At 49.5% G+C, this 15,083-nt stretch overlaps 1 protein-coding gene across 4 annotated transcripts in view; it reads left to right on the top strand.

The window, feature by feature from the left end:
• RAP1GAP2 (RAP1 GTPase activating protein 2) overlaps positions 1-15,083 on the top strand; it is a 212,747-nt gene that overhangs the window by 27,444 nt on the left and 170,220 nt on the right. The window contains exon 1 of one of the 4 annotated variants that reach the window (XM_043583421.1): positions 6,005-6,094. The exons of the other annotated variants lie outside the window; for them this stretch is intronic. Coding sequence (XP_043439356.1) covers positions 6,078-6,094 — 17 coding nt within the window. The 5' untranslated portion in view covers positions 6,005-6,077. Of the gene's footprint in view, positions 1-6,004; positions 6,095-15,083 lie in introns of those variants that run through there. 4 annotated transcript variants of the gene reach the window in all.

The raw sequence follows: 15,083 nt of genomic DNA, 5'->3' as shown, positions 1-15,083 counted from the left end.
ACAAGTGTGCCAAGACAATTCAATAGAGAAAAATAGTCTTTCAACAAATGGTGCTGGTACAGCTATATCTACATCCAAAAGAATGAAATGGAACCCCTCTCTTACACCGTATGTAAAAATTAACTTCAAATGGATCAAAGACTTAAATGTAAGAGCTAAACCTATAAAACTCTTAGGAGAAAACATAGGAGTAAATCTTTGTGACTTCGAATAAGGCAGTGGTTTCTTAGATATGACACCAAAAGCATAAGCAACAACAACAAATTGATAAATTGAACTTCACCCAAATCAAAAACTTCTGTGTTACAAAGGACACCATCAAGAAAGTGAAATGTCAATCCACAGAGTGGGAGAAAATATTTGCAAATCATATCTGATAAGGGACTTTTATCTAAAATACATAAAGAGCTGTCAACAATACAAAGACAACACAATTAGAAAATGTGCAAAGGATCTGAATAGACATTTCTCCAAAGAGGATACGTAAATGGACAATAAGCACGTGAAAAGATGTTCAGCATCATTAGCCATCAGGGAAATATACACGAAAGCCACAGTGAGATACTACCTCACACCCATTAGAATGACTATAATCAGAAAGAAGATAATGGCAAGTATTGGTGTGGATGGGGAGAAACTGGAACCCTTGTTCACCGCTGGCTGCTGGGAATGTAAAATGGTGCAGCTGCTTTGGAAAACAATCTGGCAGTTTCTCAAAAGGTTAAACACAGAGTTACCATATGACCAGCAATTCCTCTCTTAAGTACATACCCAAGAGAAATGAAAATATATGTTGTTCATGTAGAAACTTGTAACACGAATGTTCATAGCGGCATGATTAATAATAGCCCAAAGTGGAGACAACCCAAATGTTTATCAACAGATGGATGGGTAAACAAAACGTGACACATCGATACAATGGCATACCATTTGGCCATCAAAAGAAACCAAGTACTGACACATGTTACAACATAGATGAACTTTGGAAACATTATGCTAAGTGAAAGTCACAACCACATATTGTGTGATTCCATTTATATGAGAAGTCTAGAGTAGGCAAATCCATAGAGACAGAAAATAGATGCGTGGTTTCCTAGGGCTGGGGAGGTTGTTAGGGGGAGTGAGTGCTAAAGGATGCAGGTGTCTTTGTGGGGTGATGTAAATGTCCGAGGACCAGATAGTGGTGATGGTGGCACAACCTTGCGAATATACTAAAGCCATTGAATCGTGTACTTTAAAATGATGAATTGTATGATGTGTAAATTACATCTCAATAAAACTGTTGAAAAAGAGAGAGAATCTTACTGGCCCAGCTTGGGTCAGTTGTGTACCCCTGGTCCAATCAGTTTAGCTGGAGACATGAAGTTTTATGATAAAATATGGCTGCTGTGGTCACCTCTCTATGTGGGAGGGGTTAGTTCCCACGAAGAAAGGTGGCTTGTGGGCTGGACAGACACCATACGAGCTTTAAGCTAGCCACCCCCGCTACCCTGGGGACTAAAAGGGAGTTCAGTCCTTGTTTTTTCATTTGTCTTCCTCCCCTCCATTGATAGTCCCTAATGTGGAGATCTGCCTAGATGCCCAGGATATGGCTCTGCTCGCTGATATGTCCATTAGATTAACATTTTTAAAGTTTATTGATTTATTTTGAGAGCGAGAGCAAGCAGGGTAGGGGCATTGAGAGAGGGAGAGAGAGAGAATCCCAAGTAGAATCTGCACTGTCAGCACAGAGCCTGATGTGGGGCTCGAACTCAAAAGTGAGACCATGACCTGACCCGAAATCAAGAGTCAGACGCTTAACCGACTGAGCCACCCAGGCGCCCTGCTGGTATGTCCCTTGGGAAGCCAACTACATGGGCTACAGCTCTCCTAGGCACCAGGGTGCCACCCTCCTTCTGCCTCCGCTGGGCGAGACCTCTTTCTCTCTACTAGTGTAGCCCGTTGACTTTGCTGAGCAGCAGACACCCCTGCGCTGTGGCCTGTGCTCCCAGTTGCTTTAGCTCTTTCTCCGGGGACCTAGCGCTCTCCACACAAAGACAGTCAGCTGTGTATCTCCTGGAGGTGTCCCTGAGCCACCTAGCTCTGAAGGTGGGGGTTCTGGCCTCGCCACTGCTGAGCACTTACGGTATGCTAAGTTGAAATGGCACAGTTTCCCTGAGGTTTCACAACCGCCTCTTGAAGCAGCTGCCGTCGCTCTCGGCGTGGTACAGCTGAGAAGATGGAGGTAGGACACTTGGTTAAGGTCATCGGTGAAGAAATCATGGGGCTGGGGTTTGAATCCCGGTCTGTACTTCGTGGCTGGTTTCGTCCAGGCTGGAGCTGAGTCGTTCTCAGCACCTCCCTTGGCCACTCTGCTTTCTCACTCTTTTTACCCCCGCTCTGCTCGGGGGCCGTGCACCTAATCTGGGTGGCACAGAATATGCACCTCTGCCTTCACACCACATGCCCTTGCTGCAGGCCCAGGTCGAGTGGCATCTCTGGTGCCTGAATGATGAGGACCCTCACTGGCAAGGTGCAGGGGGCACGGAGCCACACGGGAACAGCGGAGAGGGAGGTGGTGGCCGTGCATACGGGAGGAGTTGGGAGGGCCAGGTTATAGCCCCAGGCTAACAGATGGGCAAATGGTTAACTTCTCCAAGACTCAGCTTCCCCATCTGTAAGACGGGATGGTTGGGCTACTGTCTAACCTGCTCTCTTGTAGCTTTGACATTCTAGGAGTTTACCTTCATGATCTTTGTCCTTTTGTATTTCTCTGAGGACCTCGATGATGGGAGGTACTCACTGTTGAAAAAGTGAATGCATACATGCATGAACGAATGTCTTTGAAAACAGGGGCTCTGCACACTTCGTCTCTGGCACCCTAGCATCTAACATCGTGTTTGGCACATAGCAGGTTCTTAATCTAGATTTGGTGAATGATTCAGTTATGGGTCATTATGGTTAGCCTATCATGTGCAGGTGGAGGGAAGGAGAGAAAGAGGCAGAATCAGCAGATGGGGCCGAGGCCAGCTTAGGATGAGGTTATAAGAATCCTTCAGTACCACCAAGATGTTCTAGAACCTTCTGGGGGCTGACCCTTTGTCAACTGCAGTAGTTGAGCCATAGACTAGATTCCCCCAGAGGAGAGCCCAGGCTGGCAAATCTAGGATTTGCTCATGGAGGTCCTTGAAGCAGCATCCAGGAGGTGAGGAGCTGAGCTGGGAGCCTCAGATAACCTTCCTCCATTCCTTTTTGCTGCCCCTGCCCCCCCCCCCCCCACAGACCCCTGTTTCTTTGCTAAAGAAAGAGATGGGCACACACACATGTGTGGGTACGTGTGTGTGTGTGTGTGTGTGTGTGTGTGTGTGTGTGTGTTTCTGCTGCACAGCTGGTAAGCCATGCTCCAGCCATCTGAGATGACTGTCATACACAGCGACTGGCCATAATGGGACTGGGTGAGCATAGGGATGATTCAGTGCAGCCTGTCTCCACTGCTGGGGGCACAGTAGCAAGCACACTCCTGATGGTGGGGAAATCTAGAACCCATTGCCTTGTAGGAAACAGAGTCCAACTTTCTTTTTTTATACAATTTTTTATGTTTATTTATTTTTGAGAGAGAGAGAGAGAGGGGTGGGGGGGGGAGAGGGAGCAGGGAAGGGGCAGAGTGAGAGGGAGACACAGGATCCAAAGCAGGCTCCAGGCTCTGAGCTGTCAGCACAGAGCCCGACGGGGGGCTCGACCCCACAAACTGTGAAATCATGACTGATGCTTAACTGACTGAGCCACCCAGGTGCCCCCCAAATCCTCCTTTCTAACTGATGGTCCCAGTTCTTGGTCACTAGAAATGGCTTCTCTGAATAGAGAGAAAGCATGTGATGAAGCCTGGAGGTGACTGTGTCCTCTTGTTTCTTCCTCAAGAGAGGGAGGGAGAGGGCCTGGAGGAGCATCTTCCCAGCAGCCTGGCCAAGAGCAGCATTTCAGCTGTCCTGTGGTTTGGCCAGAAGATACCACATGGCCATCCCTACTCTAGGTTCGGATTTCACCAGCTAAGAATTCAACATTTTATTAGAAGCAGCGTGACCACACAGGCAGGAGCAGACGCAGCGTATCTTCTCTTGGCCCCTAGGGTCCTTGATGGCAGCTGCTGGAGCCATGGCTCATGCAGGATGGGGGCTGTAAACTCAGGGCTTTGATCTCCAGTCAGTGAGAATTACACACAAAATCTAGATGGTTACCTTTACAGACATCTGCTTCTCCTGGTTCTTGTGGTAGTGTTGGCAAGGTCACATGCTCATGTTGGGGAGAGAGCAGAGTCAGGGCCCAGGTGTCAGTGCATCAAGTCTCTGCCTCCAGCTTTCCAGCCTTCCTTCCAGAAAGCCTATGGCTCCACAGTCCACCCTTGATTCCAATTTCGTGGCTTTTTTCATGCATTGGCCGAAGGCCATGATCACCAGTTAATTTCCCCATTTTCCACCAGGACTTTGCTTACAGTGGATTACAAGAATCCTTCAGGTACCACTAAGATGCTCTAGAACCTTCTGGGGCTGCCCCCTTAGTCACTTCCTCTTACCCACCCAGGGAATGTGCTGAGAGTATGCTGGGTTGTTAAGGGCAGGGGAGCTTGCTATTCTGGGGGTTAGAATGCTGCATCAGTTCAGCTCATAATTACTGGGCACCTCTATTCCAAGCCCGGTGCCAGGCCCTGGGGTTGGTGGGAAAACAGAGATGAAAAAGACATGGTCTCTGTTCGTGAAAGCTTACAGCCCTGGAGGCAGGCAGATGTATAGTCAGACAACTGCAGGGGAGTGTGAGGAGGGCTGGCAAAGATGTCCTCTGAGAAGATGGAAGGGGTTTCCTGCAGACTTGCTGATGCCTGAGCCGTATCCGAGGGTGAGTAAGGTCAGTCCACAGAAGAGAGAGGCAGCAACAGTGCACAGACAGTGAGGTGAGAAACGCAGCGGGTGGGAGGGATCTGGGGGTGGTTACTACCACCAGATGGAATACTGGTGTGGGAGTATGGGGGCAGGCTGGGCAGCCTCTGGCAGTATGGGACAGCTGTGCGGAGGGCTGAGCTGGCTTCTCTGGGTGACCGGAGCCACTGCAGGGTTTTAAGGGGAGTAGGACCCAGATTTGAGTCAGAGGGTCCTCTGGCTGTCCTCTGCTGACTCACTGGAGAGGTTGGAGGCTGGGGCGGGGACAGTGGGGTTGGAGAGAGTGGACAGATTGGAGAGTTATTGAAGAGGTGGTCTTCCCAGCCTGGATTGGTTTCGATGTGGGAGGTGAGAGCAAGGGAGGGGTCAAGGTGAAGACTTTCAAGTTTCTGGGTGAGCCCTTGGGTGGATGTTGGCCCCATTTATGGAGATGGGGGAGTAAGTCTCTGAATACATGATCCCTCCTCTCCCCTCCCTCCTCTCCCCTCTCCACGTGGCCAGTTTAGATCCTGACCCTCATACCTACCCTCCCCCCTGCCCCCGACCATAGAGGGGACAGAGGAGAGGAGCAACATGTGAAGGGTTGCAAGAGATGGTCTGTGGCCAGGAAACAGGCCAGGAAGTGCCCTCTCCCTGACCTTGCAGGCAGGCCTGGCAGTGACCTGGGCCGTGACCCCCAACCCTGCTCAGCTCCTAGGGTGCCTTTGGCAGGCGAGCTCCAGGTAAGCACCGGCTGGCGCCACTGCCCTTGTGATCAGCAGCTGGCTGGACCACGAATGCAGGGCACCCACTTCCCGACACCCTGTGGCCCTGAGCCTGAGCACAGTGTAGGCGTGTGTGGGTGTGTGTAGGTGTGTGTGTGCGCTTGCCTGTGCAGGTGGACATGAGCTTTGAGGGCCCATGTGGGTGACTGTGTGGTGCCTTTTTTGGCTTTAGCGAGTTCCTATGGTAACCACGAACATGTCTCTTTTGGGATCTGGAGTCTCAGGGTGTGAGTGGCTACAGGGAGAAGCAAGGCGGGCGGGTGTTCAGCTGGCAATTGGGCTGTGGCCTGATTTCATTGCCAGACACTGAGGATGCACCTGGAGGTGCCATTTGCCAGGCAACAAGGTCTGCAAACTCCAGGGATTTGTGTGTTCCTGGCCCTCATCCCGGCTGGTCCCCGCCATGCCTAGGAAGCCCTGGTGAGTCCCTGTTCTGGATTCTTGGTGGACAAGCAGCTTCCTGGGTCTTGACCAGGTCTGGTGGGTGTCTCCTGATGGGCAAGCAGGGAGCTAGCTGGAAGCTCTGGCCAGTGGGCACTGGGCATCGGGCCCTTCTGAGATGGGTATGAGACTATGGGCAGGAGGGGTTCTGCTTATTCCTGGGGCCCTGTGGGGGTGTTTGCCAAGTGGCTGGGGAGCTGAGTGGTCCTTATTGATCCCATGGGACAGGGCTAAGTGTGTTACTGTGGGGGATCAGGGCAGGGAAACGGGAGAGTGGAATGCAGATGGGCAGCCTGGGGCCCACCAGCCTGGGCCCAGCTCTTTTTGGGGGAGCCTCCTCACCCCATTCAGCTCCCTGAGAGGGTCCTTCAGTCCTCAGGTCCCTGGCCATGTACTTGAGCTTCTTCACAGGTCTCCCCAGACTTAGAGGCCTGCTGGCCTGACTCGATGAGAAGACTCAGAATCCCATGGGGAGGAGGCCCTAGGGCTTTGCTTGGCTCACCAAGGGCTGGATTTGGCCAGGGCTGGGGAAGAATTGCTCTTATGGGCTTTGAAGAGAGGCTCTGACTCCCCACATTGTCCTTCCCATGTGCTTCCTGTCCATACATTGTGGACCCCGGGGTGTGTCAGGACCCCCGCTGCCCTCAGAGAGGCTCCTGCTGGACAGAGTGCCTGGGAATGTGGGGGGTGCTTGCTTCTATTTCCTTCCTTCTGCTGTCTCCTGTGGGGCTGGGAGCAGGGAGTGGGGATGGGAGTGTGGGGAGAGGATGTAGAGGGCCCTCTCCCAGGAGCTAGCTGTTCCCTCTCCCTCTGAGGGGGCCCTGGTGAGGCTCTGCTGGGATGGGGGCTGTGCAGCAGGGGTTGCTAGGTCTGGCTGTGTGGTTGTGGGGTTGCTGAAGGGCAAGGGGAGCAAGGAAGTGGACGTTCTGTGCTTTTTCCAGACCATCTAGGCCCTTCTTTTCTGGAAGGCAGAGTCCAGAGCCTGATCCCCAACAGCTTGCCCTGGGAGCATGGGGAGGTGTGGGAGCCTTTAAGGGAGATCTCCAGATCTCTGGAGCCCTTGAATCTCAGAACTTGAAATAAAAAAGTCAAATGAGCCACTACATAAATTCATTGTGCCCCTGAAACTAGTCACTGAACCTGAGCTTGGTTACCTCCAGCAATAGGGAGCTCATTACTTTGTAAGGATGCCTATTCTATTACAATACAGTTCTGATTGTTCAAAGATGACCATTCTTTTCATCTGGAATCTCTGTAGCTGCCATTCCTTGGTTTCTCATCCCTCCCCAAACAAGGCTAATCCCTCATTTTCCTGACACTCCTTTAGATTTTGGAAGGTGGTTCTTGTTCCCAGTGTTCTTCCCCCCCCCCCCCCCCCCCCCCCCCGCTGGTCATCCCTGGCCCCTTCAGCTGTAGTTGGGATTTCTCACTGCCTGGGGTAATCTGTGTTGGAAAGAATCAGGTTTTCTCTAGGTTTCATCTCAAAGCCTGGTCAGAAGGGTTGACCTGGGCAGCCTGCAGGAGCCCAGTGGACATGAGGGTGGGCAACTAGAGGTCATGGGCATCAGCCTCCTTGTTTACAGATCAGTATGTGAGGTCCCAAGTGGGGATGTTCCTAGCCTGAGGTGGGGGGACCAGGACAGAGCTGTCTGGCTCTGTGCAGCACCTGGCTCCTTTCCTCTTCCCCCTAGCAGCCCCTCCATCATCACCGCTTTCTGGCTTAGCACGTTGTCTTGTCTCGTCTTTCTGAAGATAGGCCTGATGGCTGCAGGGATCTGGCAGGGCCGAAGACAACCACAGGAAGGGGTCTGGGGGCACATATCAGCGCCTGTGGGGATGCTTGCCTGTCTCGCCAGATCTTCCACTGTCCAAGAGAAGCTGGAAATCTGGAATTTTAGGAAAAGTCTTGAGAGCTAACTCAAGCCATGTGTGGCCTGCCCTGTAGGCCAGGTTCAGCGCAGAGGGTCACCAGTGGGCCACTTGTGATCTGGGGCTGTCATCCCTCTCGGGTTCCAGCTCCCTGTCTCCCCATGGCTGACTCCCTAGTCCCTGTCCCAGGTCACCCCCTCCCAGGTGCTCTCATCTCCGCCTTCAGCCGCTGACTGATCACTTCCTGCTCTGTCCCCAGACCACCCTCACTCTCAATTAACCTTTTCTGTCTTCCAATCCAGTTCTTTCTCTGTCACCGGGTTGTGAAGTCCCTGAGTCACGAGGCCCTCTCCCGCCCTCCTCCTGGTTCAGGCCCATTATCTCCTGTCCAGACAGTTGACAAAGGCTCTCTAATTAACCTCCTCCTCAGGCCTCTGCCAGCTCTGACTAATCCATCATGCCAAAGTCGTCTCTAGCTCTGCCCTCTGTGTGCCCGTGGCAGGCTTTGTTAGTGCTGACTGCACATAGTCTAGTTCCTGGGAGCCTGGTGTGGGGACCATCCCCGCCCCAAGCTGGTGGGGGGCTGGGCGGTTTTTGGTTGTGTTGACTTTCCCGTGTCCTTTCTTTCTGGCATTAGCATCCACTAACGGTCTCTGGTCCATAGCAGATAATTTGATCCTCCTCTCCTTCAAGGCAGTGGTTCCCAGATGTTTTGCACTTTGCTATCACCTGGGAGACTTTAAAAGATTCTCATGCCCAGGTCACACCCAGTTCCAGAGTTGGAAATCAGAATGTCTGGGGTGGGTGGGTCCCATCATCAGTATTTTTTTTTTTTTAAAGATTTCCAGGTGATTCTTTTTTTTTTTTCATTCTTTTTTTTTAGTGTTTATTTATTTTTGAGAGAGAGAAAGAGAGAGACAGTGTGAACAGGGGAGGGGCAGAGAGAGAGGAAGACACAGAATCTGAAGCAGGCTCTGGGCTTTGAGCTGTCAGCACCGAGCCTGATGCGGGGCTGGAACTCACGAACTGTGAGATCATGACCTGAGCCAAAGTCGGACGCTCAACCGACTAAGCCACCTAGGTGCCCTGATATCCAGGTAATTCTAATGCGCAATAGTTTCTGGGAACCCCAGTCCCAAGGGATGAGCAGTGTGCTGATTGTCAATGGTTCAGGTCAGGTTGGATGTTAAAATGGGCTCCAGGTGGGTGGGTCACTCTAGGTTAAGGTTTCTGTTGACATTTGGGGCTGGATAAATCTTTGTTTCGGGGGCTGTCCTGTGCGTTGTAGATGTTGAGCAGTGTCTCTGGCCTTTGCTTACGAGACACTAGCAACCTGCCCCCTAGGAGTGACAGTCAAAAATGTGTCCGGGCATTGCTGAGTTTTCAGAGGGGAGGGAGTAGAAGCTTCCCCACCCCAAAGAGGACCACTGCTCCAGGCCGAGCTGGGCTCACTTCACAGGATTGCAAGGTGTGCACGGAGGAAAAGGCTGCCAACTAGTGAACCCCGTCTTAGTGGTTATTCCGTGTGCTTCAGAGTCAGGCAGCCTATGTTTTAAATCCGGACTCCACCATCTGGATGAACTTGGGCAAGTTATTTAACTTCTCTGTGTCTCAGCACATTTCTAGGGTTTGGTGGGTTCCTCCCCCCCCCCTTTTCTTACAACCGTGCCTCCTCTTGATCTTCAGCTCCAAGCCAGACGGTGTGACTTGCTGTTTTCTGGCACTTTTTCGCCTTGATGCCTTTACTTCTTTGCTTATGTTGTTCCCTTAGCAGGAAATGCCTTTACTTCTTCCTGCTCTGCGGTGGTCCAGTGGTTTCTGCCCGCGTCCCTCTCCCCTTGAAATCTGAGGCTGTGGGAGCCTCTGGGGTGCCCAGCCCAGCTCCGTCACAGTTTGTTGTTTAGGTGAGGTGGTTGACCCCTCCCTGCCTCGGGCTGGGCCGTGAACCAGCAGGGTACCACAGTGTCATCTTCCGTCCCACGCCCTCCTCATTCTTCGAGGGTGGAGTGGGCGGAAATCCGTGCCTGGCAGGCCGCAAAGCCACATTACTGACTTCTGGAGCCCTGCCCTGAGGGGTGTGTGTGTGTGTGTGTGTGTGTGCGTGCGCGCACATGCAACGGCAGCCATTGCCACTTTCCTGGTTGCCTTGCTGCCAGTAGACACATCTGGAATTGAGGATCTCTGGGCTACAGGCTTTTCCAGGTGCATTTCTGGGCCCAGAAAGAGGACTTGAAGGGACCTCACCCTGCCATGCCCTGTCCAGACCCTCCTGCCAGCTCAGCATAGGCTGGATCGGGGTGCCCACCCCTGGCTGCTGTGCAGACCCCCCCTGGGGAATCTGCTTCCTTAGGCCTGAGTGGGGCCTGGGAGACCTGCTCCTTCTGGTGCAGGGGTGTTTGTGGCTCTTTGGGAACCAGTGACATTTAAAGCTCTTCTCCCCGTAATCTAGATTCAGTGGTTAGGTTCCTGTGCTCTGGGTGACCTTGGGCAAGCCATACAACCTCTCTGTGCCTCATTTATCTGGGGATCACAAATGTGGGTCCTATTGTGCGGTTCCAAGGAGATGATCCAGGCACCCTGGAGCACCCTGCCCGGTACATAGCGGTTGGTACATGTTACCTGCCACAGTATTCCCGATATTAGTAATAATAGTCCTGGGCTGTGTGGACACAGGTGCCCATGTGATATGCCCGCGTGCATGCAGGCATACCCACAGGGGCAAACTGGACCCATATGCACCCAGACCCAGGCCTGCTGCTGACAGGTATGGGCAAGTGGTATCAGTGCAGGCACATGGATGGACACACCTTCAGTAGGAAACCCACCAGGAGCGCAGACGTGTGTGTGTGTGTGTGTGTGTGTGTGTGTGTGTGTACGAGGGCCGGATGGTCGGGCTTTTGTTTTATTCATACTCTGATATTATTCCTGGAGTCAGTAGCACCTGGGCTGAGCTCTGGGAGCCCAAGGGGCCTGTTTCCGTAGCAACCATGATGCAGTAAAAGTAGGAGGGGGAAGGAAGAGATGGAAGGCCCTGAACCAGCTGGGAGGGGTGTCCTGCCTGCAAGGGCCTTGCCTTCCACACCCTCTGCCGTCCGGAGGGTCTGGTTTTGTTGGTTTGATTTTTTTTTAAGTTTATTTCTTCATTCTGAGAGAGAGAGAACGCGTGCACATGCACCAGGGAGGGGCAGAGAGAGAGACAGAGAGAGTCCCAAGCAGGTTCCATGCTCTCAGTGCAGAGCCTGATGCAGGGCTCGATCTCATGAACCGTGAGATCATGACCTGAGCCGAAATCAAGAGTCGGATGCTTAACTGACTGAGACAATTCAGGCGCCCCGTGCTTGTTTGATTTTTTACAATAATGACATGGCCACCTCAGAGTACTGATGACCCGAACCTGACAGCTGTTAACATTTTGTTGCATTTTCACCAAACCTTATTAGACGTTGTGGTAAAATAGGGGTGCCTGCAAGGCTCAGTCTGTTGAGTGGCTGACTCTTGATTTCGGCTCAGGTCATGATCTGGTGGTTCGTGGGATTGAGCCCCGCCTCAGGCTCTGTGCTGACAGTGTGGAGCCTGCTTGGGATTCTCTTCTCTCTCTCTCTCTCTCTCTCTCTCTCTCTGTCTGTCTCTCTCTCTTCTCCTCCTCCCACTTGTGTTCTCTCTCTCAAAATAAATAAATAAACCTTTAAAAAATTGTGGTAACATATACATAATATGAGATTTATTATTGTAACCATTTTTAAGGATAGCACTAAGTGGCATTGAGTATATTTATAATGTACAACCCCCACCACTCACCATTTCTAGAACTTTTTCATTATCCCAAACTGAAACTCTGCACCCATCGAACACTAACTCCCCACTCCTCCCGCCCTCCCTCCAGCCCATGGCAACCACAGCAATCTACTTTCTGTCTTTATGAATGTGGTCACTCTAAGTGGCCCCAGGTGAGTGTATCTGTACAGCATTGGCCCTTTTGTGTATGGCTTCTTTCGCTAGTGAAATGTCTTCAAGATTCATCCATGTTGTAGCATGTCATAATTTCCTTCCTCTTTAAGATTGAAGACTATTGTATGTATATTTTGTTTAGCCACATTTTGTTTATCCATTCATCTATGGATGAACACGTGGACCTTTTGGCTGATACGCTGCCATGAACAGGAGTCTACAAATACCTGTTTGAGTCCCTGCTTTCAGTTCTTTCGGGCATATACCCAGAAGCTGAGTTGTTGGATCATATGGTAATTCTATTTTAAACTTTTTGAGCTTTTTTTTTCTTTTTAAAGAAAAGAAATGACATCATAAAGTCAAATTCCTGTAATCATTCCTTCTTGGCCCCATTGCCCTGTCCCCCCCATCCATAGAGGCGAGTACTACCAGGAACGTGGTGTGTTTTTTCTCAGTCAGTGTTTTTAGCACCGTCACATCCATGGATAGGCATCTAGAGACATTATATACTTTTTCCTGTGTATTAAGAATCCACATGCATGATGTCCTTTCAAACTTACGTGAATGTATCCTGGCCATGTTCTGGCCTCGGGCTGCTGGGGTACAGGTCTTGGCTCTGCCACTTACCAGCTTGTGAGACTCCAGGCAGGTGACTTAATTTCTCTGTGCCTAGTTTAGTCGTCTGTAAAATGGGAATAATAGTAAAACCGAAACCTCGTAGATTATTTTGCGGATTCCGTAAGCTTACGTATGCCAAGTGCTTAGAACGGCGTTCGATGTTACCACTATAGTTCTGCATTCATGCCTCACTGCCATGTGGCATTTTTTGGTACAAACATGTCACATCTTTTGTTTCCCCCTTTTATGTCCTGTTGGTGGGCTCTTGGGTCATTTCCATTTTCTTATATTGCAGACAGTACTGTAATGACTGTCCCCTCGTGTGACCCTCTGTGCATTTCTGTGAGGCTGGGTGTGTGTGTGGGGGGGTTACCAGGAGGCAGGGCTGTTGGGTTGCATCTCTTCCAGAGGTAGACATACTGCCCTCAAGAGAGGTTTTATGTTCATTTCTTCTGCCCATTAATCGGATTATTTGTTTTTTGGGTGTTGGGTTGTATAAATTATTTTTGTATGTTTTTAATTTTATTTTTATTTTTTATTTTAAGTAGGCTGCATGCCCAGTGTGGGGCTTGAACTCATAACTCCGAGATTAAGAGTCGTGTACTCTACCGACTGAGCCAGCTAGTCACCCCTATCTATAAGTTCTTTCTATATTCTGGATTCTGACCCTTTATTGGAAATATCATTTGCAAATATCTTCTCCCATTCAGTAGGTTCCCTTTTAGTTTTGTTGATTGTTTCCTTCACTGTGCAGAAGCCTTTTATTTTGATATAACACTGTAGGTTAACTATACTAGAATTTAAAGCAAAAAGAAAGACAGGTTTTATGATTTTACTTATGTGTGGAATCTACAAAACAAGGCAAACAAATAAACAAAAAGCAGAAACAGACCATAAATACAGAGAACAAACTGTCAGAGGGGCGGAGAGTGGGATGTATGGGCTTGCAGTTACGGAATGAGTGAGTCAGGGATAAAAGGTACAGCATAAGGAATATAGTCAGTTAGTAGTGTTGTGTGGTTTCAGATGGCAGCTGCACTTGTGAGCATATAGCATAATGTATACACTCGATCAATCACTATTGTACAGCTGAAGGTAATGTAACATTGTATTCAGTTATACTGCGATACCTTCCCTCCCCTCCCTTCCCCTCCCCTTACTTCCCTTCCCTCCCATTCCCTTCCCTTCCCTTCCCTTCCCTTCCCTTCCCTTCCCTTCCCTTCCCTTCCCTCCCCTCCCCTCCCCTCCCCTCCCCTCCCCTCCCCTTCCCTTCCCAAGGAGGTTTTACCATTAACACTCCTGTCAGGGGTATATGTGGATTCAGTCCCCAAGTCCTCATTGATATTTAACTTTTACATTTATTTGATTGACAGAGTACATTTTATTTTATTCTCTATTACATCAGCACTACGGTAACTCTGAGTAAGTGAACAAAAGCCCCCATGGCCTCCTTGGGTCTTCTTTTCTCTGCATAGTGTAACAAGCATTTCCCCATATCAGTACAGTCTTTTTTTCCTTTAAAAAAGTTTTTTTTAATGTTTTTATTTATTTTTGAGACAGAGACAGAGCATGAGCAAGGGAGAGGTGGAGAGAGAGGGAAACAGAATCTGAAGCAGGCTCCAGGCTCTGAGCTGTCAGCACAGAGCCCGACGCGGGGCTCGAACTCAGGGACTGTGAGATTATGACCTGAGCTGAAGTCGGATGCTCAACCGACTGAGCCACCCAGGCGTCCCTTTTTTAAAAATAACCTTTTTCTTGATTATAAAAATAGTACATGCTCACTGTAGAAGATTTATAAATGCATACAAATATTGGGATGGAAAAATAAAAACCCATGCCCTGCCACCTGAAATGTTATTAGTTTGATGTTTCTTTTTAGTCTTTTTGTGCTTTTTAGCTTCCTTTTAAAAGTTATTATGTAATTACATTTTTGACACGATTAAATACTCTTTAAAAACATGGTTAAAAATATTGCATAACAATCCTATTATGATGTTTCATAATTTATTTAATCATTGCTTTATATTTTAGATATTAAGGTTGTCTTATACATTTTTAACTATTAATAAATAATGCTGCAAAAACATCCTTGAATATAAATCTTTGTGTCTTTGATTACTTTTTGGACTACCACTAAAGGTAACATATTTTCACAGATTGTTTCAAATTTTATTTTTTGGGAAAATATTTCTTTTTTTTTTTAATTTTTTTTAATTTTTGGGACAGAGAGAGACAGAACATGAACAGGCGAGGGGCAGAGAGAGAGGGAGACACAGAATCGGAAACAGGCTCCAGGCTCTGAGCCATCAGCCCAGAGCCCGACGCGGGGCTCGAACTCCCGGACCGCGGGATCGCGAGATCGTGACCTGGCTGAAGTCGGATGCTTAACCGACTGCGCCACCCAGGCGCCCCGGGAAAATATTTCTTAATGACTCTTGCCTGTTTTTCTATTGGGATATTCATATATTTCCTGCTGACTCATTAGAACTCTTTGGTAATTAAAGTTGTGAACGCTTTGTCATTCATATTTTTA

The sequence above is a fragment of the Prionailurus bengalensis genome, chromosome E1 (genome assembly GCF_016509475.1).
Source record: "Prionailurus bengalensis isolate Pbe53 chromosome E1, Fcat_Pben_1.1_paternal_pri, whole genome shotgun sequence".
Classification (NCBI taxonomy): Eukaryota; Metazoa; Chordata; class Mammalia; order Carnivora; family Felidae; genus Prionailurus; species Prionailurus bengalensis.
This window is presented reverse-complemented; position numbering and strand designations above follow the sequence as displayed.